This window comes from Terrapene carolina, unplaced genomic scaffold (genome assembly GCF_002925995.2).
Source record: "Terrapene carolina triunguis isolate 2854851 unplaced genomic scaffold, T_m_triunguis-2.0 Scaffold234, whole genome shotgun sequence".
Lineage (NCBI taxonomy): Eukaryota > Metazoa > Chordata > Testudines > Emydidae > Terrapene > Terrapene triunguis.
The window spans coordinates 10437743-10462654 of NW_020664585.1; the positions used below are offsets into that span (position 1 = coordinate 10437743).

The 24912-nt window shown below is 42.1% G+C and overlaps 1 protein-coding gene across 1 annotated transcript in view; it reads left to right on the plus strand.

The window, feature by feature from the left end:
* Positions 1-24912, plus strand: part of TMEM132C (transmembrane protein 132C) — a 293451-nt gene that overhangs the window by 213578 nt on the left and 54961 nt on the right. Inside the window, exon 4 of the mRNA XM_026656998.2 lies at positions 6423-6606. Coding sequence (XP_026512783.1) covers positions 6423-6606 — 184 coding nt within the window. The remainder of the gene's footprint in view (positions 1-6422; positions 6607-24912) is intronic.

Sequence of the window (24912 nt, forward strand, 5' to 3'; positions counted from 1 at the left end):
TGCTGCCCCAGGAGCAGACCAGGCACTACATTGTGACTTACAGGCTACATCTGCCCTTGGATCTGGGGATGTGATTCCCAGCCTGATTAGACGTACCCGCACTGCCTTGTTAAACATAGCAGTGAGGTCATGGTAGCACAGGCATGCAGCAGCACGAGCTAGCAGCCCCAAATATACTTGGGGCAACTAGCTGCTCCTGGGGAGTCATACCAAGACACTACCACAATCTAACCTATTTTGAGAGTGTGGCAGCACTGGACAGAACTAATAGAGCAGAGCGGGAAGCAGTTTTCTCATCCCACCAGAATTTGAGATTTCAGACATTTTCCCATCCCAAAACAGGACGAAAAATCAATCTCAAACATTTTTGCAAACTGACCATCCCAAAAAAAAAAAATTGTGGATTAGGTCGGTTGAAACATTTTGGTTTGGTAATTTCAAAGCGTTTTGTTTTTTGGTCTGACCTTCTACACACTTTTTTTTAGTGTGAATTAACTCAAATGTCAAATAAGTCATTTTGAGTTAAAAACAATCCAAAATTTTCCTTTTGAAAATGTTGAAATAGGATGTTTTGACAATTTTGAAACTTTTTTCAAAACTTTTTTGAATGGGGAAAATTCATCAATACCAATCCTTTCCTGAGAACTGTTTCACTTACAACAAATTGACAATTTCTGATGAAAAAACATTTTGATGGAAAATTCCTCTAAGAACAACTCATTTATGAGAAGAGAAGTTTTCTCACTCTTCCATTCCTTAAAGAAAGAGAAGGTTTTATTTCAGGCACAGATTGTTGTCTCTTACGTCCAGGATAAGGAACGTAGAACTAAACAAAGGAGCTTCCATCTTCATCTCTTGAGGAAAATGGTACTTTGAGGAATTTTCCACAGACGTACTAACCCCATGTAAACAATGAGTCTAGCTGGCTGGTTTGCCAAGAGGCATTTCACTGTCAAGCCGGACAGTCTGGTAGAGGGAATACATGTCAGCTGCAATCTCTGCACTCTGGCCCTGTGGAGTTTGCTTAAAGTCACAGTGTCAGAGCAATGAATAATCTAACATTTTAGCATGAGTCTCTCACACTACAGCATTGCCAACTCGAACAATCTGATCAAAAGTGTCGCAACATTTGTTGTTCTTAAAGTCCTCGCTTTTGAAGTCATGTGATTACATGAAAATCTCAGCTTTCATTTAAAGGAAAAAAATCATCTTGTCTATAGAGTAAACCTGGAAAATGTAACCATAAAGGTTCAAAAAGCAGAAGGCAAATAAAAAAGACCCAACATTTATTTTGTTTTCTACATTTCCTTATTTTTAAGCTAATCTCATGCTTCTGGAGCCCCTGACACATGATTTCTGAGGCTCAAAACAAACTCTACACCTGAAAACAACAAGTTTTGAGAAAGTTCCCTCAGTTTTCCACTTCAAGAGCAGAAGAGATTTCACTTTGTAACACAAAGGATTTATGTCTTTTAGATGGTATATTTCCATTTAAGTGACGTTGTTTTAATGAAAGAGTCAAAATAAACAGCATGGGAGATGCAAATTAGGCACGATTGTTGGCTTTATTGTTTAATTGTACATAATTTTTTCCCCTCTGTTTTCTTCTGCTCTTTTTGAGGCTCTTTCAGAGGTTTCCGAGCATTATTTTCAGAAACCAATTGACGGGGCTGTTCTATTAGCATGCACTTTTTGTTGCCTGATCATTTCTGGGACTGGTTCTGCCACTCTTAGCGAGCTATACTGTATTACTCAGTACATTGTGGTGTCATTGAAATCGTGTAGAGTAAGGTGCTACTCAACATGAGTTAGGGTGGAAAAATCAGGTCTTTTATGTTGCTGAAGGATATTCATTGGATTTCTTATATCATTTAGCAAGTGTGACTCGGCATTAAGATGTCACTGTCAAACCAGATAGCACTGGAGAGCAAAGGGATTACTAAATTAGGTTTTCAGTAGTTCAAAAAATCCTTTGGTTCTTCTGGGATTTTCAGTAAAAATATATTTGAGCTAAAGATGGATATTTTTTTTTTTTAGTCCAGGGTTCTTTACATTTATCTTTGAGGGTCACTGCAGTAAATCGGGACTATTGATTTAGCAGGTAACAGTTCTTAGAATCACTCATTTAAGAGTCAAAATTCCTGCGTTACTCAAAGCAATAACTCAACCCTTTGAAAATCACTCATCAGGGACTGCCGGTTCATGCTTGTAGACAGGCGTTCAACAAAGATTTCAGTTTGTTTATGGATCTTACATCAGCTGAGTTCTCTACCCTGGCAGACAAATGTGTTGCCTCTCTTGCCCTACTTACTTATTATCTGACTTATCCGGCCCACTGCTCTGTAACAGCCTCTCCAGCAGTGTGCTGGCCTCGAGTGCTGCTGTCTTCAGTTGAACCCTGGCGATGCTTGGCCGGAGCAGGCTGTTAAACCAGGCCACACTTGACGTTTTATCTATTGCTTGACCTTTCCAGCGAAGCTGAATCTGCTATGGACTCCTCGCTCCAATGGTGTCATTCAGAACATGGATCCACCCCCGCCAGCAACAGCGTTGTCTCTGGGTCGGGTTTACACAGCATGTTGCGTTCAACTCCCTGGTCTGCAGAGGGATTTCTTCTGCCCATCAGAACTAAACAGCTACTGATTTGAGCAGTATTGTTTATCTACACTAGAGAGACTCCAGCTAAGGGGGAATGTTTCTCAAAGCAGCAGAGGTTTGGTTGATTAATATATGGTTCCTAATGAATGGTCAATGAGATGCCTAAAGAATATTTCAAACCCAAGAATCCTAGTTATCCTACATCACTTGCTAATTGAATTCACATCCCCAGAGACTCAAAAATCAGCTTTTGGTCCATAATGAATATGATGTGCTGAATTGTATGGCAGAGTTTCTCCTGAGTCTTTTCCTTCTCTTCACCATCTATATGTTTTTAGTTATTCTTATATAAACAAATCAGTTCTCCAGCTCCTAAAATCTTGTTTCTCAGTGGCACATACCGCCTCTGAGGTACAGTTCCTCCTGGCTGTCAGGGGATAGGAACTTAGCACTAAGACTAGATCAGTAGTAAATTATTAACCCCACCACCATCAAGGTGGATCAGCTGCTCTGGCCAGTGAGCACTGGATGTGGCACTGCGTCTCCACCCATTCCCTTCTCCTCCCGCTCTGCCTAAACATTACCCATCCGCTCCAGAGAGAGAATATAACTCGGCGCTTACTCTGTGCACCCAGACCAGGTAGACTGAAGAGTGCTGCAAAGGGATTTCTTACTGTCTTGTCCAAGTTACAATCAAGCCCTGAATGATTGATGTATTTACAGCTCCGAATGAATGCATGGAGTGAACTGGTCCAGGGGAGCTCTCACTTCAACCAAATCAGACTCCTGCTCCAACCCCTGAGCACTTCTTTAGAAGCTCCCCCTGCAACAAGCTGCATTTGCAATCACACTGTACATTAGAAAAGTTTTATAATTACTTGCTGTTCTGGCTGCTGAGCAGTTCTAAATGCCAGACATTAAGGAATTGCTGTTTCAGTCCGTGAGCAAGCTCTGAACATTAAACGTGTTTCACGAGAAGGTTTTCTTTCTTTTTTTTTCCAGCCATTACACATCTCGGAAGGCTTTTTTTTTTTTCTTTTCCAAGTGGCCGCTTTCCCAGCTGTTGATCATCTCTGTCTCTCCTATATGAAAGAGAAAAAGGAAACCGATGATGCGGTATGAAGGTTTTATCGGCGTGAGTTTGAGATGGGTCCGTTGCTCACCTGTGGAGGAGCTATACGTGAATTATGCAGATCAACCCGAGCAAGTGCCAATAAAACCTTTCTACTGTACCACATGTATTCCAGGATACAGTATGCCACACATTTTACAGACAAAAATATTTTAGCAATGTTTTAGAGTGCTGCTAAAAATGCAGTTTTTTATATCCTACCACCACTGAAGCCAGGCACCTGTGCGTGACTCCAAGGGATAGGGAAATGATAATCTGAGACTTTCAAAGCTCCGTAATGAGAAGTGGTGTTCAAATCTCCGGGGTGTTTTTGCAAATTTCAGCCGTAAGCGATGTATCTTAGAAATCTCTACACATTACCTAGAATATCTCTAATAAACAGATTAGTATTGGATTTTAAGGCTCATTATCTAGAGGCCATTTAAGACTAGAAGTAAGTGCTGTAATTTCCATTGGAAACATGTAACCCATCCCTTTCCAGTTGCACTGGACAAGATGGCCCAGTGGTTAGCAAGGGACTTGGGAAAGTTTAGGTTCAGTCCCTTGCTCTACCACAGACTTCCTATATGATCTTGGGCAAGTCAGTCAGCATCGCCGTGCCTCAGTTTCCCATCCGTGACATTGGGATAATTGCACTTCCCATGTGAGCATGAATACATGAAAGATTGTGAGGTGCTCAGATACTACAGAATGGAGACTATTTAAGTATCTTAGATTCTAGATCACCTCTGTCCAGAAGTCCCTCATTACACCATTGGGCTGGCTGGAGCTTTTTGCTGTGGTATTTAATACTGCATATTTTACATCTGCTCACAGGCTATTTAAAGAGGTCTTCAGCCTTCTTGATCAGGGCAGCTCTCCTGTCATATATTGTGACTCAGTGCACTTCTGAAGTTGTGCTAGAATTTGTTCTCTATGTAACACACCTGAAAACTCTGGGATTGTCAATCATATGTACAAGCTTTGTCAGTTTCTAAGCATCATACCTAGAAATGGTGAGAATAATACCTTCCCAGGCACCATTAATCTAAGGCATAATAGCATCTTTAACAGCTAAATGAACTCAGTAGCTCAGACGATCCAGGTGTCTTTGCATATAATCATGCCTTCAAATAAATTACAAGTTCAATCCAATGTGTATTCCTTTTGGGATGTTCCACAAGTGCATAAACCAGAGTTATCACAGTTGCTTTATACTTATAAGCAATAAGATTTATTTAGTAGGAACTCTTCAAATGGGAATGGGCTGACCTTGAGTTATGAATTGCTTCGCCTATACATCTATCACATTATCCCACAAAATCACTGTTTAAATGCATGAAAGAAAGTATACCCACGCCATACAAGTGTCTGAGTTTCTCTCTTTCAAGAGAGGAAGCCTTTATACTTTATAAGTAAAGGCATTTAAAACATTAGCTAGTATGAAGACTTTTCGGACTAAGCCTTCCAAAGGAAAGTCCACCATTGAAACAATAATTCGGATGGAAAAGGTTTTACTTTTAAAATAATCATACAAGCTACTGTCACAAAGTGTAACTTAAAGAATAAAAAATGGTGGTTGCTTTCTGAACAGTTTAGGAGGAAAGATGGTAATTAGGGAAGTCTAAAAGCTGGACAACTGATCAGTCCATCATGGAATGTTGCTGAACCTCAGAAGTGGACCTTTGCCTGTGGTACACACACAAAAAAAGCAGGGAAGGTTGAAGCTACCATCTTGGTGAAGTCATACAAGATTCTGATGAGAGTCGGATTGAGTCGCCCTTGGCGTACAGGTGCTTGTTCTTTGTTAGAGGGAATAGGGGTAATTTGAAGCAACATACTGTGAAACATCACAGGAAGCACTATATGCAAGCCCTGTGCAAGCTAATGTATAGTTATGGATGGAAATGAATAATTTCACTTCTCTGCAATGTCCTAGCCACCTCAACTGATCCCTTAACTCCTTGGTAGTCTAGCAGATTCATTTCTTGCATTCTTTTTTTTTTTCCCTGATGTATATAAAGAATTTCTGGAGATTTTTTTATATCTTTGACTATTTGCTCTTTAAATCCCCTTAGCCCTCCAGATTTCCGCATTACATTTCATCTGCCATAGTTTATGCTCCTTTCTATTGGCTTCATTTAGACTTTATTTCCATTTTCTGGAGGATACTTCTAAGGCTTAAATAACCTCTTGAATCTTCCTGTTTAACCATATTAGGTCTTTTCTTGTCTTCTGTTGACTCCATGTCTCAGTTAAGGACTTTAAATTGAGTTTCAATGTGAACAGTTCATATAGTTATAATGATTCCCTTTGAGATAGATACCATTGGGTTTGGCTCTGTTCTCACCTGCACTAGTTTGACTGGAATATCTTCATCTACTTCATTGTTGATACTTCTGGCTATACTAATGTACAAAATAAGAGAATCAGACTCACTGTTAGGATTGAATCACATTTGCAAAATTATAAAAATACACAGTTGAGTAAATATCTTTGCTTATATCATACACCTCATCCTGGATCAAGGTAAAGTAAGGAACTCTACCTCACTATTCTTAACCTTGGTGGGAAGCACATTTTGAATAATTCTTGTTTGTATTGCAAAAGGTTTGTTGTATAAATACCTACATTTTCCAGTAGCTAATATGATTCATTTGTCCTCCTAAATCACTATAATATCTCTTCCCTTTCCCTCTTTTCATCTTTCCAGAAGTAACAGTTTATTCAGTGAAGTCGTGCAGATGAACTTTGAAATAGCCAGTTTCAGCAGTCTTTCCGGAACGCAGCCAATCACGTGGCAGGTGGAATACCCTCGGAAGGGGACAACGGACATAGCCCTCTCTGAAATCTTCATCTGCCAGAAGGACCTGGTAGGAATAGTTCCACTGGCAATGGTAAGAGATTCCCTGGAAAGCATGGTGCTCTGTCTCATCTTTAAATGACTGTCATTCTGGGAAGGTACAAAGCAGCCTTTGAGACTGATCAGCAAAGAGGTGGTCTCTGCTCACTAGATAATCAGGGAAGAATTCTTTTCTGAGATCAGTACGGCACTACTCCACCTTGGTATAATAATACTCTCCCTACGTGATGGAATCTTTGTTGATGTCAGTTGGATATCCTTTTTTTTTATAGGAGCAGTAAGCACTTGCCAGAATCATACACGCATTTCATTGTAGGTGCAAATCATGCAATTTAGACTAACTGCCCACACACACACACACACACACACACACACACACACACACACACACACACACACACACACAAAAGATGCTGTCCCTTTAAAAAAAATGGCCCTTACTCTTTAAACCTTGAGTTCCCCTGTTTTAAACTGTTCTTTCACAGTTCCCTCTGGACTACCAGTTGGTAACAGAGGGCAAAATATACTTGCTGGTTGCTTTTTAATTTTTCCATTAAGTGCTTATAGAGTTTGATCATAAGAACAGCCGTACTGGGTCAGACCAAAGGTCCATCTAACCCAGTATCCTGTCTTCCGACAGTGGCCAATGCCAGGTGCCCCGGAGGGAATGAATAGAACAGGTAATCATCAAGTGATCCATCCCCTGTCACCCATTCCCAGCTTCTGGCAAACAGAGGCTAGGGACACTGACAACCCTTGGGGGTACTTACCACCTGCAACTCCTGTTAACAAATGGGAGTTGAAAGTGCTCCGTATTTAGCAGAATTAAGCCTATACTAATTAGCAGGCTGTTCCCTAACCCCATAAAGCACTCTGGTTTTAGGGAGAGAACAGAAAGTGTCTTTAAAAGAAAGAAAAGTCCCTTGGTCTGTTTGGAAAATCCCTGGGAAAGAGTCTATTCTGAACAAGTATCTGAGGGGTAGCCGTGTTAGTCTGGATCTGTAAAAAGCAACAAAGAGTCCTGTGCCACCTTATAGACTAACAGACGTATTGGAGCATAAGCTTTCGTGGGTGAATGACATGCGTCTGACGAAGTGGGTATTCACTCACGAAAGCTTATGCTCCAATACGTCTGTTAGTCTATAAGGTGCCACAGGACTTTTTGTTGCTTTATTCTGAACAAATTCTGCTTGAGTATCCTACCTTTTCTGGGGAATTTTTTCCTCTTGTTAATTAAAAAAAAAAAGTTCTGCTCCCACTGAAGTCAATGTGTGTGTAAACTCCTCAAGCTGGAGCAGCCCTAATGATATTTAGGTAAAAACAAGATGTTTGCCAAAATTAAAGGACCAGTGCAGATTTTAATATTGAAAGATACTTTGTTGATGGTTTTTATTAGTGAAATTCTGGCCCTCTTTTATTTATTATATTGTTACATGGTTTTTCCTTTTATCTGGTAATATTGTCATGTGCTAGATAACTGGGGAAGAATTATTTTTTGCGATCAGTACGGCAGTCCTCGACTTATATGCTATGTCAGTGGAACTCCTGCCGATATCCTTTGGAGATTTACTCCCATAGATCCTGCTCCAAAGTTCATTGAAGTCAGTAGAGAGCTGTGTGCTTCAGAACTGGGCTGAGAGAGAAATGTTGCCTTCGATTACCTGTAGAGCTAAATATGGCAATAAATATTATGTCCTCAGTCCTGTAAAGACTTAAGCACATACTTAAGACAGCTTCTTCAGGTCAGATTCTGGCCTTAGGGAGATTCATTCAATGCTTCCAATGAAGCTACATGTGTCTATCTTCTGGCAGAATTTACCACCCCTTCCCCTTCTATTTTGTAAAGAATTCATTGGCTCCGTCTCTGTATTTCATGCCTGATCTATTTTTATACATGTTAAAATAGTCACTAATGCCTTTGCACTTGCAGGCAAGATACAGATGGACGTGCACATGTCTCTGAGAGATTAAAATGCATCCTTTTATGTTGGTTTCTCTAGCGGCCTGAGTCCCAATTTAGTGAAACCTGGGGTGCACAAGGAATACGGGATGAAGCCCTGGATGTACCAATGGCAGTACCGTCGAGCATTACGATTTTTGCAAGGGATTTAAAAGAGAAAATTATACCTTAAAACCCTTCACTTTGCTTCCTTGTGTGTGTCCGTTTCTCTGGTGTACCTTGTGCTAACACTTGGCAGCAGCCATAACACATTGTGCTAATAGAATCTAGCTGGATGAGATGCCAATGCAAAATTGGCTTTGCTGGCGGGATATTAGTAGATAAAGGGAATTTTCACAGTTTTCTGTTAGCTAACACTGCAGCTCCAGCCAGGATACTTTCTTCATTTAAACGTTAATCTCCAGCTGAGCTGATTACCTGGCAATTCTCTTGTTCAGAGGTAAAGAGAAACACAAAAAGAGAGAGTGTGATGCTGTGTCTGCTGAGAAGTTGTACTTCAGTGTCTCTCTCAGCTACAAACTGTAAAGCAAGTGCCCATCTCCCGCATAAAAGCTAGGTCCTGGTGTTTTATGGCAAGTATTTTTCTTCAATAATTTGTAGGAAAAAATACTACAAGTAAACAGAGCAGATTGATTTCAACATGAATTGTGCCCAGAGAGCAAAACTGCTTCTTTCAGAATTATGTCGTTGGAGAAAGGAACTTTAAGAAGGAATCTTTGCAGTTACAAACACAGAGGCAGTGTGGGACTGAGGACATCTGGGTTCTAGTCCTGACTCTGTGACTGGCCTGCTGTGTGAGCTAGGAAAGAGGGTACCTCTGTTTTCCCCTCCCACCCTTTTTCTGCCATGTCTATTTAGATGATAAGGGCTGGGACTGTATCTTACTATGTGTGTTTCTACAGTGCCTAGCACAATCTCATTTGAGGCCTCTAGGCACAACCATAATACAAATAATAAAGATAATACAAACAGTTACCGTTATTTGTAAAGGTGATTACCAGGTAGAGTAAAATAATATAAAATATATACTTGGATTAACAAGCTGTGTTAAAAAACGTATATCTATCTGTAGATGTATGTCTAGAGAGAAACTTAATATGAGGACAGTCCCATCCATTAGCTGGGTAAAACTTGTGTTCCAGCTCTCTAGAGCAGCAAGCGGATTATGTTGGCATAAGATAACAGACAACAACATAAAAAACACCAGATGCAAGAAAGGCGGAAGAAGAAATAAATATCAGGAAGCTGGAAACGACAAATCTTTTGTTGGGCTAAATATAACCCTAGGATCACAAAAGTGGAGCGTCTCTCGTGTGAGCTGTTCAAATGCTAGACTAAAACTTACAAAGCTGAAAAGATCACACATTCTTATTACCCTCTTTCTAATTATCTTAAAAATAGGAGAGAAGTGGGGAAAAGAAGAATTGGGTTTTTTAGGGATTAGAGCAATTGCAGCTCTGTTATAATGGAACAGAAGAGATTAAAGAATTGACATTGTCAGAAAGAACTGAACCTACAATATCAACATAGCCATGTAGGTCAGGGTTCAGTGCAGCAGGTGGTAGGACACAGTGACTGAATAATCAATTTAACTTCATCCAGGAGCAAAGAGGGAAGCTTGTAGCAGCATCTCGCTACCATGGGCCTAGCTAGCTAGCTAGGTGGCATGGACAAATAAATATGAGCACTAAGGAGTTGGTGGTGGTAATGAACAAAAGAAACGTCAAAACTGTCAGGCTGGACATCAGTGAAACAAACCTGTCCCAGTGTTCCCAGTTCTGTCTATAAAGTAGCGGAGAAATGAGCTGTCCAGTTTTATATGATGTATGCTCCAGAGTTGGGGAGTTAATAGCTCTGGTCAGTTTTGAAGGCTATTTTATCCATTAATTATTCAGAGAGAAAATTAGTGAGCCGGAGATTCCCTCTAGCCACCACCATAATCCACCGTATGGTTATTCCATTTAGGATGAGGCACAGGGTGTGGGAGGGTAATATTCATTCCTGACAAACTGCAGACAGGCCAGAAGCTCTGGAGACCTCGCTCCCCAAATTTCTTTCCATACCTTGGGAGAGCAGAGGACAATCCAGAATGACCCATTGCTAAAAGGAAACAATACGACCCAGCTCTTCTATAGCACTTGCCATCCATTGATCGCAAAGTGTTTTACAAAGGAAGTCAGTACCACTATCCCCATTGTACAGATGGGGAAATGGAAGCACAGGGAGGTGAAGTGACTTGCCCCAGATCACCCAGTGGATGTTGACAAGTGACTCTGAGCCACTCAGTGTCCCCATTTTTGATACAGCTCTTCCTCGCCGAAATTCTGCTTTCAGTTCCATGGGTATCACCATTGATTTCATTGGGATTTCTCCAGATGAACACTGGTATAACGGAGACAAAAATGGGTCACTTATTGATGGTTTTTTAAAGATCTGGTTTAATTTTTCTTTAAAAAAAAAAAAAGGTTGATGAAAAGTGGACTTTTTTTTTTACATTTCTGTTGCAGCTCTTAGGTTTTCAATAAAAAATTCAAAAGCAGGAAAAAATCTTGGGTTTTGAAAATCAAAAAAGTTTGGCTTTTGATTTTCAAAAAATGAATTTTTTGTTTTTTTTAATATAGAAAAACAAAAATCTGTATTAAAAAATTAGAAATAAATTATTTTTTCCCCACAGAAAGTACTTATCACCTTCCAACCAGCTGTATTTTTTTCATGGTTTTTACCCTCACTCATCAAGAATGTTTACTAAATGATTACCACTGGGGGCATTGTATCAAAAGCCATCCCCAATCAGCCTTTGCACTACCAAAAGCTTAAATCTGCCAGCTGGAAAATAACTTGTCATTGTGCTTCAGTATCAGTGCACTCTAAGACCTTCATTTTTCATTCTGGGACATCTGATGTTGACGAGGATGTATGTGCCTCTCACTCAAAGTGTAAGATAAGAAACAGTGGGGATAGGTTTCCATCATGGTGCTGGAAGGGTAGTGAAAGCCTTATAAAATTCATTAGACAATAGGGTGCGTGAGAGAGAGAGAGAGAGAGAGAGAAGAGAAAAAGATTTCCCCTATCAAAATAAAAAATATGCACCACAATTTACAGAAAAGAGCAATCTTGCAAAGATTTAAAACTCTACTGTAGAACTGATGTCTGAGAAGAGTTGTGTTCTGTTTAAGCAGTTCTGATTTGATATTACTTATTCCTGGATCAATTAGAAAAGTGCCTTCATAGGAGCTTGATTAATTGTCTGCTAAGCTGCTTTTGAAAACCTCTTCAATTAATCACAACTTACCTTAGAGCTTGCCAATTAAGGTGTACTGAGTTGCACAGCTTACTTTCCACAGCCTCCTCAAATTTCTACCCTCTCATGAGCAAATGCAGCCAGCTGTATTGATTTTTGCCACCTAATAAGATAAAAAACAAAAAAACCTCCAACTCATTCACCTGTGTGGTGCACGCACACACATACACACACAAACACACACTCCCATTTCATTATGAAGCCTCAAGATTTATGTGCAGTTCAACACCAAGCCAAGAGATAGAAGCTTGTAAAAGAGACTTTTAGTCATGGGACAACTCCAAATGATAAACAGTTGTATTTAAGAAGCATTTCTCCTACTAAGAAGTCACTGTGGGACTGGTCCATCAGCAGAACTATGCACTTGTTGACTGCTCATTTGATACCCAACCAATAAAGCAACATCCGCATTATAGTAGACCTCTTTCTTGTAGGGTAGTTTACCAGTTCCTGTAGAAAATTCACCTTGAAGTCACAGAAAGGCCAGTGCAAGACTTTCTGAACCCCAGGCAAGTGGCACAGAAGGGTTGCAGCTAGCAAAGCAGCCCATAAAATAGAATAGTGGCAATGGAGCACCCTGACTTTGAGTCAGGGAGATGAAATCCTTCTCTATACTTCACCTGCATAAAATCCAGCTATTCAAAGTGGCGAAGGCACCAGCTGGATGTCAGAAGCACTGGGTTCTATGCTGGCTCTGCTCCAGGCTCCTTGTCACCTTGGGCAGTCGTGTAACTTCCTTGTCCTTTACATATTTCCATCTGTAAAATGGGGATGACACCAACCACACAGTGGGCCCATGTGTGTTTGTAACCTGGGATGGGATGTGCTATGCACATGCGGAGAATTATTATATTTTTCTATTTTGATTTATTTTTGCTGCTTCGGGTAGGATTTGAGTGACACTGATGCCCAGTGTATCCTTCCCTTTGTTTAATAGCATCCTGTAAGCCACTGGTTAAGTCCAGCTCAGGGGAGTATGCTTTTGTGTCACGTAGATGGTATGTGTGCATGGCAAACCAGCCTCTGAGCAGCAGTAATGCATAGCTGAGGTTCTTTTTTGCTTAGCATTACTCAGTACAGCTCCATACCGACTGTAAGTGTTCCATGATCCTACATTGTTTTATTGAGAAATACCTGCATTTGCCTTTGTAATTGAGTATATGGTAGGTTGTGGAATCCCCATCAGTGGAGGTTTTTAAGAACAGGTTGGACAAACGCCCTTCAGGGATGATCTGGGGTTACTTAGTCCCGCCTCAGCACAGGGGGCTGGACTAGATGAGCTCTCTAGCTCTCTTCCAGCCCTACATTTCTTTGATTCTATATTGAAGGTTCTCTCGTGAGAGCGAGTGGCCGTACATTCAGAATGCAGAGCTGTGAACCTTAGCCCAATCTAAAAACATGCTTTGCCATTTTCATGCATGTTTAACTTTTTTCATCAGAAAGCACAGGTCATCAGGAATCAGTAGCCCACAAATTAAACAAATTTATCCCCAAGTTGGTCTCTAGTGGATAACAGTCTCATCACAATGGAGCCACACAAACACATAGGGTGACCAGACAGCAAGTGTGAAAAATCGGGACATGGGGTGGGGGGTAATAGGCGCCTATATAAGAAAAAGCCTAAAATATCGGGACTGTCCCTATAAAATAGTGACATCTGGTCACCTTACAAACCTATGACTTCACACTGTGAGGTCCTTTCATCGATCTCCAAGCCAAGGTAACAGATGCAGAAGGATGTCTCCTTCCTATTAGCCACAAAGAAATGAATGAAGAAGATATTCGGAGCCACACAGTTCAGGAGTTCTTCAGGCTATCTGAAGATATCTAAACAAATTTGTTTTCTAATTTGCTGCATACAAATGAACCAACACATATGTGCCATGCTGAACTTTTCTGCAACTGAACAAATATTTTCCCAGTTGAGTGGAATGACGAATGAGGCAAAACATGCATTTCGATTTGAAGGAAATAATTTTTTACATCAACTATATCTTGGCTATTTTGTAACAGGATATATATTTTTAAAGTAAAATTATGTTGCAACTGGAACTGGGTAAATTAAATATGAAGGGCCAAGTTCTGTAACTTACCCATCCCACCTTTGTTCTGACAGTGTGGGTTGAACTTGGGACCTCCAGTAGTAAAAACGCCTGAGCTTTTTACCACTTAAACTACAAAGGTGAGTCTTTTAGGAGAGAGCAGTAACAGGTTTAAGAGTCTATCGTGATCCTGCCAACAGAGAGGGACTAAATTGAGGTTAAGACTCACATCACTTGCAGATAGGGTGACCAGATGTCCTGATTTTATAGGGACAGTCCTGATTTTGGGGTCTTTTTCTTATATAGGTTCCTATTCAGGGGCGGCTCTATGTTTTTTGCTGCCCCAAGCACGGCAGGCAGGCGGTTTTCGGCAGCGCGCCTGCGGGCGGTCCGCTGGTCACGCGGATTCGGCGGCATGCCTGCGGGAGGTCCGCCGGCGCCGCGCCATCAGCGTCCCCGCCGCCGAATTGCCGCCGAAGCCGTGGGACCGGTGGACCTCCCGCATTCGCGCTGCCGAAAGCTGCCTGCTTGCCGCCCTCACAGCGACCGGCAGGCCGCCCCCCGCGGCTTGCCGCCCCAGGCACGCGCTTGGTGCGCTGGTGCCTGGAGCCGCCCCTGTTCCTATAACCCCCCACCCCCTCCCGATTTTTCACATTTGCTGTCTGGTCACTCTACTTACAGACCTGCAACCCCATTGAAAACAGTGGCATTGCATTGGTTTCAGTGTGGCCTGAATTTGCTTGCTTACTCTCTAGATTTACGCTGATACAATTTCCACTAAAGACAGTAGCATTGCTCTAATTTTATACCAGAGTAACTGAGATCAGATTCTGACCCAAAGGATCTGCTTGTGAATTGTCCATGTCAAATACAGCATTGAAAGCTGTTTCAATTAAAGAAGCTGTCCACTGTCAGTCACTGTTGATTTGGTCCATTTGTTCAAAGCAGGGTCCTTTGTTACCTACCCTACAGAAAACAAAAGCAACAAAACGATAAGATGTGTTATTGATCCCAAAATGATCAGAAGCCACAGACAGAAGTGAAAAGAATTCAAAATGGCTCAATTTGACTATGTCTTTGTTAATGTATCCTGGCCGTTAGAGCCAGTCATTGAACTTTTGCCTCTAGCCTGTGTTTTCTTTCTCTTTGGTACCGTCATATTCAGTTCCCCCTTTTGAAGGGAATAAGGATGGATCAATAAAGCTAACCCAGATGGTTGGGCTTCATTTTTCCATTGGATCAGGTTGCATGTCATTTTCCATGCTGCACAACAGTATATGATTTTCCTTTTTTCTTCCTCCCCATCTCCTGACAGCCTCTATTGAATGGATTACTTTGGGATTTTCTAAGAGCCAAGGAGAGATGGGGTCAGCGGGCTTCCAGATGTGTAAAGTATTCTATGTGTAAAGTGTGCTATTTAAGGAACTCTTGGTTTTCCTTGCCAATTTTTCTTGCTGTATTAGAGAGAGATTGATGAGAGACTTAGGATATATGCTTCTCTGCCTTGACAAGTGGGAGCTCCAATAACAAACGATGAAGCAGCTAAAATGTCCATTGAGATTTTCAGTGACTTTATTATTTATTGTTTGTATTACAATAGTGCCTAGGAATGCCAATCAAGGATCAGGGCCCCATTGTGCTAGGCACTGTACAGACAGATAACCAAAAAGACCGTCCCTGCCCCAGAGAGGTCAAAATCTACAGTGTCAGGCTGGGATGAAATATGATGTGTTGTTGTAGCAAGTTCAACGTTCCTGTTATTGGGAGATCTGATTTTTGCCTTGCCACTGTTAGGTTATCTTGATCTCACTTTCAGCTGAGTGACATCCCATGAGAGTCAAGAATTTGGGGCTCCCTCTAAGCAGTGGCCTAGGGACACCACAACCTCCCCTCCCCCCTTAAAAAATATTTTTTTAAGCCATGGTTTATATCTGAAAAGACAGCTGATTAAAAAGCCTGACCAGTCAATACAGCCCCATGGACAACTTTGCAGCTGCCACATGTGCATGAGCAGAGACGGTGGAGAGGCCCCATAATAAGCCAGCTCAAAAGTCTACTCTGGACCCATATGATAATGCTTGAAAAGGACATTCCAGAGCTATGTATTTTGATGCCGTAGCTGCCAAGTACCGTATTCGCCATATGTACCACAGTTACTGCCTCCTCTGCCAGCTTGGGTGGAGGAGAGCAAAGGAGCATTTCTCAGCAGGAGCGAGGGACCGATTTCAATGGCTGAAGTTTGCAGCTGACACAGAACTGGAATTCACAGGCAGAGACATTACTAAACTATAAGGCTATCACACCTGCTGGGGAATTCAGAATCCCTGAGGTAAAGCTCAGCCCGTAAGCTTCCCCATGAGACTATTGCAGAGGCAGAACCAAGATTTTTCCAAGGGGTCTTTTGGCATTATGACAGACCGCAGACTCCAAAGGTCACCCATGGTTTTGGCATTGGTGGTAGCAACTATTTATTGAATACATTGCACCTCTATAGCACCTTTCACCCAAGGATCTCAAAGCACTGTGTAAACAGCACTCACTAAATGAGTCTCATAACATTCCTGCGCTGTTATAATTATTTTACAACTGGGGAAACTGAGGCACTGAGCACTTAAGTGACTTGTGCAAGGTCTCACAGTCAGACACTGGCAGAATTGGAAACAGAACTCAGCAACGCTGACTACATGTCTGCTGCTCTGACCACTAGATTACACCTCTTCCCTAAAGAAAAAAAGTCACAGGACTAATAGTGATCCAGACTAGACTTTGTGATCCTCTTTTAGCTCCAGTTAATTGATTACCAACTGACTCAAGTTACTTAGCATGTTTGTTGCAGGAGGTGAACGTTTGCAGTTTACCCTAGGACTCGCCTCCGTATTCCGGTGCTGTCACTTTAAATAGACACTCTGAACAATGATAAGGTATGTTTGGAAATGCAGCAGGTGCTCTGCTGGCTTAGGTGATTGGTGTGTTTGGCAGCAGTAAGTAGGTTAACTCTGATTCATACTGAAAAACTGGAGCAAGTTCTTTTAATTGGCCAATTTTTAATGATGGTTTTGATCTATAAAGAAAGGGTTAATGTTTCTGGGGAACAGTTCCCACGGTCATTAACTGTTAGGTGAGATCCACCTACCAGAGCAGCACATTGTTTATGCTGGGATATAATTAAGGAGGGCCTGAGGTGCTTCTGTACAGGCAGCAAAACTAACTAGATAACAAGGAGACACGTTATTGTAATGGAAGGTAATGAGTGAACCTGGGAAAATAAATTCACCTGGACTTTTATAAGCCTTAGTGATATAATGAGCTACCCCAAGGATTAAAAAAATCACAACTTCTCACCTTCAGTTTGGTGTTAGACTTGTGTTTGCCTTGCCTCGCTTTCCGTTTACAATTCATTATCCAGACACATTCTCATCACCAAGGATATTTGTCAGGCCTGTCACTGGGAATATTTACTTTAAATGCAGCAGTTCCACTTGGGGATGCGGGAGGGGGGAAATAATAGGTCAGCACAGAGCTGCATTGCCAGAGGGAGAGCTCCAGGAGGTGCTGGGCTTCTGACTCTTCCCGCAACACTGCCCTTGGCAAGGGTGCAGAGTATGCTCCCCCGTGCAGCTGGTGCTAAAGACAAAGGCATGAGGAGCAATGGCCCAACCCTCTGTCTGCCCCCTATGGAGCTTGGTGCTGGTCCTTGCTTCTGGAGATTGAAGTGCCCGCAGTTGTGTAAGGATCTGTGCAGACAGCACCACTGCCAATAGGTAGTGCTGCATCGTTATCTTGGCATTGTTACCTGCTGTGTTCCAATCAAGCCTTTGATTGCTATAAGCCAGTATAACGGGTGTATCTGGCATCCATCTGGGGGACAGCCCCCTTGTGCGGCATTGGGAACTGCACCCATAAATGGGTTAGCTTCCCAGACGGGCAGCCTGGGGGAGGGGCCCTGCAGAAGCGTATGTTCTGTTCTGTGGGGTCGTTTTTAGAACAGTGAAAAAGGGTGATCTCTTTTACACAGCCGGGACCCAGCGTGATTACTGACCCAGTCTGCACCTTGCACCTTCTCCTACAGGTGGGCCGAAGCCAGGCACAGGCTAGCCCACAGATAAACTGCAGTATGGATGTCCTGGACGTCTGTGCTGCAATTTTATAGCCCTGCAGCTCAAGCCAGCTAACCCGGCCAGCTGCGGGTGTTTTATTGCAGTGTAGACATACCCTCTGAGTGTTCCCTGGCGGTATCCCGCCCCGATGTAATAGACACTCACAGAATTTCCAGATCCTCTGTTCCCAAAGGAAGAATACACCACAGCTTGTCAGTTACACCCTAGGCCATAGCTCTGCTTAACACACGGTGCTTAGCTATGTTTGTAGGGCAAACAAGAATCAGTTGATTTAACAAAGAACAGAGATTCAAATGCTGGCAAACAGAAATACTGGAAACAGGGTTACATATCAAATAAAGCCATAACAGCTCAATCTAGAGTCTAAACACACGTAACAAGATGCCCTCTTCTTAAGCTCCATACATCTGAAGAAGTGGGGTTTTTACCCACGAAAGCTCATGCCCAAATAAATCTGATAGTCTTTAATGTGCCACCGGACTCCTCGTTGTTTTTGCTCACCCAAAGTCTCTCTTGCAACATTTTCAGCCAGGGTGGCTGAGACCCTTTTTTAATGAGATCAAGCTCACTGGTACCCTGTCCCCCTAGATGAAGGATGCCAGGGTGTCTTTCTACACCCCTCGATATATTGTACCGGTCCTTTTTTATTTGCCTATAACCAGGGTTTCCTCCTGCACTGTTCACCTCTTCCTGTTAATTTCTTCTCCTGAAGTCCGTGCAATCTCTTAATTAGCATTTAACTCAATATGCAATTCGACTTCCAGTGTGAAATACACCATGGTCAGGGAGGGAAACAAGTATCTCCCTCCTCCTATCTGGGAGGACCTGACTTAAGGCATGCTACCTCTGGGGGACCTGCCTTAATGAATATAATTTCCCATCTAGATACATATCTCTTTACATATTGCCTGCACTTACATTTTGCAACGAATATGATGATCAGTGTGACACAGGCTTTCAGTAGAGACCTTCCATGAACCTTGCATGGTGAGCTAGAATATAAATACAAGACCCAGGATCCCTGTAACTCTTATGCACCCCTGTGCCTTCTACAAGTTTGCATCAAGAAGTTCTTGGGTCGCACTCCTCTACTAAGACTGGCCCCAAGGATGCAAGAGTGATTTTCACATTGTGAGCCCCTCTCCATTAGGAAGTGGGCTGAGACCACTGATCCATTTCACAGAGGCCACTGGACAGTCAGAAGGTGCTAATAACAATTTATGATCACTGGCAACTTGGCCTTGATTCAAATGAATAATCCAGAAAGGAAGAGCTTTACATTCCCTTAACAATCTCCTGGTCCAGCCAGACCCCGATACTGCTGAGGGGGGAAAAAACCATGGATTTCTGTTGTAAAAAGACCTCTTTTGTTACCTTAATATTGATGGACAGAGTATAATTCGCACCCTGCTTATAGAACATTGCTCTGTGATTTGACTCGTCCAAGGGAGATGTAAAAACAACCAAAGGCCAAACAACCAGTGACTGCCCACAGCCAACTATATATTTGTAGCAGTAATAAGAGAAAAACACTCCATGCAGTACCGTCAAAGGACTAGATGCAATACAAATTCCATCTATATGCCATGTGGCTGAAATCTGCATAAGCATATGTAATCCTCTGAAATGTGATTTTTATTCCTTTTTAGTCTCTGCACAGCCTGGGATGCAGTGCAAGGGGAGCACTTCAACACTTGTGAAGGGGGCAAGCATTTTTATTGCATCTGGCCCCCTGTTTTTTCCCAGGAGATCATTGCTGTCAGCATTCCTCGGTATATTTGTAGTTATCATATACTAGCAGCCTGAGTCTGCAAACCCTTGCTCATGCGAGAGGACCTGAGTCACATTAGCAGACTATTGAAGTCAACAAGATTATATACATGAATAAGGAAGGATTTGCACTGCTAGGAACACTTGTCTACATGAAGCATTGATTGCTAGTTGATATTGATGGGACCTATCAGGAATACAAACTAACGGCCTGATCCTGCAAGTCCATGCTCATGTAAGTATTCCCAGTTAAGTCAGTGGGATCACTCGCGTGAGTAAGAGTTGGGAGATTGGCCCTAAGCATCTTCATGAACTAGTTAAGATAGTTTAACTTATAGTAAGTACCAATGGGCCTTTTCTCCTGATACAGTCTAGTTGTGTACTGACAACTAAAGATGTACTCTAGTTCAACCTCAAGTTATTTGTGAGGATAGCATGACATACTTCACATATGTAGAGTAAGGAAGAATAATTCCCTCTCACATGAACTACTGGGTGAAATTATATGGTCTGTGTTGTGTAGATGACCAGACTAGATGATCATCATGGTCCTTTCTGGCCTTTATAACTGATGAATTTACAGACTCCACAATGGATGATGGAAGAAACATCAAACTTAGCTTGTTTTTTAAATCTCATTGAGATCTAAGAGATAAGCAAGGCTTGAAGAAAATTGGTTAAGTAATTTTAAAGTTATAATTTAATTTAAACTGAGAAATAGTGAGTGGTTTGGGGAGAAAGTATAGCAAAATATTGGCCAACGGATACAGAAAAAATACTGAGACTATCCTAGAATGCTCATAGTCAAAGGCAAAGGTTTCCTGAGTGAGTGAACAGATGAACATTTCAATGAAATTCTGTGTGTACTGTAGCTAGATTTAAATTAAGGGCCCAAGACTGCATACCTTTGTCCTGTCAGTAGCCCCACTAATGGAATGCTTATCTGAATATGAATTTCAGGGACAGGATCAGTCTGTGAGTATGAGTGTGCTTCAGAGGGAGAAGAGAGGGCCTGATTCTGATCTTGCTTACCCCAGTATAACTCCACCAACTTTCTCAGTTCACCCCAGTGTAACTGAGATCCGAATCAAGCCAAAGAAACCCACCGTGTGGGCACACGGATGTTTCCTCCTCTTCAGAAAAAGCAGACTGAACGCTTAAAGGACATTCAGAGCAGCCTCATTGTCAGCAGCAGCAATAACACGCCTGAGGAGAAAGGGGGCTTCAGCAAATGAAATGGAAGCACCAGCCACATTATTTTTAATCCGATTCCGAGCCATCTGACTCTGTTCTGTATTTTTTTTCTATCAAAGTGGATTGTCCTTCTGCAAGATTCATTACCCCCCAGAACAATAATAAATTCTAGAACAATGCAATGTATTACCCTTGTAAGCTTTTTGAAATTCTCTGTTAGTGAAAAAACGGGTACAGTACACTTTCAGTAATTGCTGCAGATTGAATCTTGACTGTCACAGTCTGCATTGCTGGCTTCCTAGCCTCTTGTAAATAACCAAGGATTGTACATGTTTTGGAGTAGACTGCTAGTGAGCTTCCCTCATGTACCCCACCTCTCTCTGACAGAGAGCCCTTGGAAAGGAGGGGGTGGGGTTAAAGAATGGGATGAGGCCCCATTGTACAGTCTGGAGGACATGAGCAGAGGTTGCCAAAAGAGATCTATGTAGAGGAGTCACATTGTGCCCATACGTACACGACCCATGGACTGGTATGTGACCAGAGGAAACCTCAGTTGCAGAGCTCATTGGGCCAAAATTAGAGGTACGGCTGGCCCTCCCCCCAAAAAAATCTGTGGAAAATTGTGATGAAAAAGAAAAATTTGTTATATTTTTTTTTTATTTTCCCTGGACATTTTTGCATTTTTGGCTGAAATTTTTGGTGTAGTGCCTTATGGGAGTTGTAGTTTGCTCATGTCCCCAGCTGGATAACATCTCCCATAATGCATCATGACCAGGGACTCCATGTTGCTCAGTTTCCCCTCACTCAGAGGAGTTCCCATGATGCATTATGGGAAATGAACCTGCCAAGGTGCAAATGTGGAACACAATGTATGACAACAAGGGACACACAAAAATTATTAATGAAGGGACCTGACAGTGTGCTGTGGGCTCCATCTCCTCAGTGTAATTAACGCTCCTTCTAATTACAGTTGCATGATGATTTCTCTCGTAAATAATTTTCACCAGTAAAAGAGAAGGGACATCAACATAGGTAACTTTGGGTCTGAAATGAGTAGTGTCCCCTGAAATGAGGAGTGCTTGAGAGAGAGCTTTACCTGGTCAACATGTCAGAGTTTAGGTCAGCCTCTGGGTTGGGGTCCTCTTTCTAAAACAGTATCAAACTCAGAGGAAACATGACTCTACTACCTGGGATATAAGACTTGATCAAAGGCCCACTGAAGTCAATGAATAGATGCCTATGGGCTTTGGATCAGTCCCCAAGTGTGGGTCAAAAACCCTGATATACTGGTACATCTAAAAGATACCCTCTATTAGCTCAGCTAGTTGGGGCCGGGGAGATGATGTTTTGTTTTTGTTTGTTTGGGCTTTTAGGAATTATTTTTAGCCGAAAGACCTGAGTTCTCTCCCTGCTTATGATCACAGAGTTCTGGACAGCCACCTTGTGTAGCATAGTGATGAGTGAAAAGGCCTGAGTGGTTATGGATCCATTGCTCTAGACCGGCTCCAGAGAAATATAGAGTTGATTTGAGACAAGGCGGGCGCTGAGTACTAATGGGTTAGAAAAGGGGTGTTGGTGCAGGGCTTTTTGTTACTAAGTTTTGGTTTATCCAGAACAGACCAAAGGAAAAGAGTGGAGTCAGCAGAAGAAAACAGCTTGTATCATTTTAGATTAATTCTGTTCCTCTTTGTGTCTGGAAACAATGCAAAAGCAACTCAAATCTAAAAGTTTTGCTTATAACCTCTTAGTGATCTTGAATTCTCAACTTGAGGAACTAACAGAAGGTAGAGGGCCTCCTGCTGAATATATGATGTCAACAACAGAAACCAAACCAATCCATCTAAGCCTTGTATGCACTTTTGGATCTTTATATATAGGGGTAGTGTGCATGTGTGTGCCAATATCAAGACATTTTCTGTGGGCTTAAAGCTTAGGCTGATCCAGCAGAAAATGCTGTTCGTTATATACTGGACCCTGGACAAATTGCAGGCATTGAAAAGCAGTCACCAATACTGGAGATGCCAGCTGGCGTGAAGTATCCTGCACCATATGTTTTAAGAATGCATGAAGTTACAGGAGTCAGGGCAGGAGATGATAAATGGAATTCATCTGAGTCTAACTAATTCCTCCTCACCTCTCCCACCTTACCCAAACAGGTGACTACTCATTAAGGTACTGGGAGATGCCCTCTCATATTCACAGATGTAGGTAAGGGTGGTCTAGTGGTTGGAATATAGGACTGGGAGCCAGGATTTTGGATTTAGTTCCTGTCTCAGCCATTCTCACTATGTGATCTTGGGCAAACCCTGTGCCTCAGTTTACCCATCTTTCAAATGCTTGCCAGACATACTTTGAGGCTTATTGGGCCATTTCAAATTTTTCCCAAGTCAGTGGCTCATCGGGCTGACGTGATTCAGGCACGTCACTTTCGTAGCCAATGGTAAACAAATTGATTTGGATCCTTTAGTCCTGAGTGTCACTGACTAGCATGATAGGCTTAGGAACTTAACTGCACTTGAGGACTGTTTAATGGCTAGGACCATCACAGGCCTGATCTTGCAAAGCTCCTGATGAAGTCAAAGGAAGTTTTTGCTTGAGTAAGGAGTGAAGAATTGGACCCTTGATTCTGCACTTAGTATGTCACTCTTTTACACACATGCTACGGGTAGCCGTTATACATTCAAATACCACTGGCCTGTTAGACATGTGTCTGGTCAATAATTTAATTTTCCTGAGTGTCGCTCTCTCTCGGCCCCTTGCCTGTCCTATATCTCTGATGTCTGTACAGTATCTCCTCTCATTAATGAAATCATCCTGCCTCTGCCCTCCATGTGCTTTGCGTTCTTGAATTTGCTATAAAGTCCATTAAATCAATAAACCATTTAAGGGGGGGGGAGGGGGGATCCAGGAACAGAGCTAGGAAATAACAAGGAACATGATTTTTTTTCTTTCCTTTGTTTTTATTAGCAGTCCCCTAAGAAACTTGATTGTGTGTCTGTTATTGCTTGTGCTTATCAAAAATTAATGACATTCAGCCAGAATGAGGCAAGAGAAGCTAGAAATTTTTCCCCGCTGATTTGAAAATGGACTAAATTAAACGGAGAGATTTTGACAGGGGCTGACAATTTCACTTCCACTTTGTTTAAAATGGGATGCTGAAATCCACAAACATAAGCCAAGCGCTCCTGCACAACTCAGTGGCCATACCTATTAAAAAATTGAAGAGTTTAAGAAACCTACGGAAGATGGATACCCCCATTAGAAGGAGAACGTAACCCATTAATAATCTGTAGCATGTTAATCTACCCAAATAAAACAAGCTCACAAATCTCCAGAATGACCATAGAAATAATGTATGTGTCAGACACTATCTGATTATTTCAAAATATTTATTTAGTGAACGTGTTTGCCCTGGAGAGTCAAGTCTTATTTCTATAAAACCTTTTAGAACTGCAGGAGGAATCATTCATTTCCCCCAAGCCACTCAGATGTTACCTTACCACCTCCCCCGCATCTGCTACTGTCTACCCTCAGTATTATGCCACTGCCAGAAAATATTATCACTGTGGGCCGGATTCTGCCTCCCTTCCTCATGTTGAGTGCTACCTTCATCTTTGAATAGTCTCATTGAGATGGTTCCTGTTTGGGATGTGTTTACATCATGTACATTTTTAGTGTTTATTATTCGTAGTCTAGTAGAACCTAGGCGCCCCAACTGAGATAGGAGCCCAGTTATGCTAGGTATTGTACACACCCCTCGTAACAGCCCCTGCTCCAAAGAGCTTACAGTCTAAACACCCCGGATGGACAAAGGAGGTTTTATATCCCCCTTTCACCAATGGGGGACACAGAGAAGTTGACTGAGAGACTTGCCCAAGGCTACATGAGGCGTCTGTGGCAGAACTGGGACTTGAACCCCAATCGGCGTCTCAGTCACATGCCTTTTGCGTGAGGC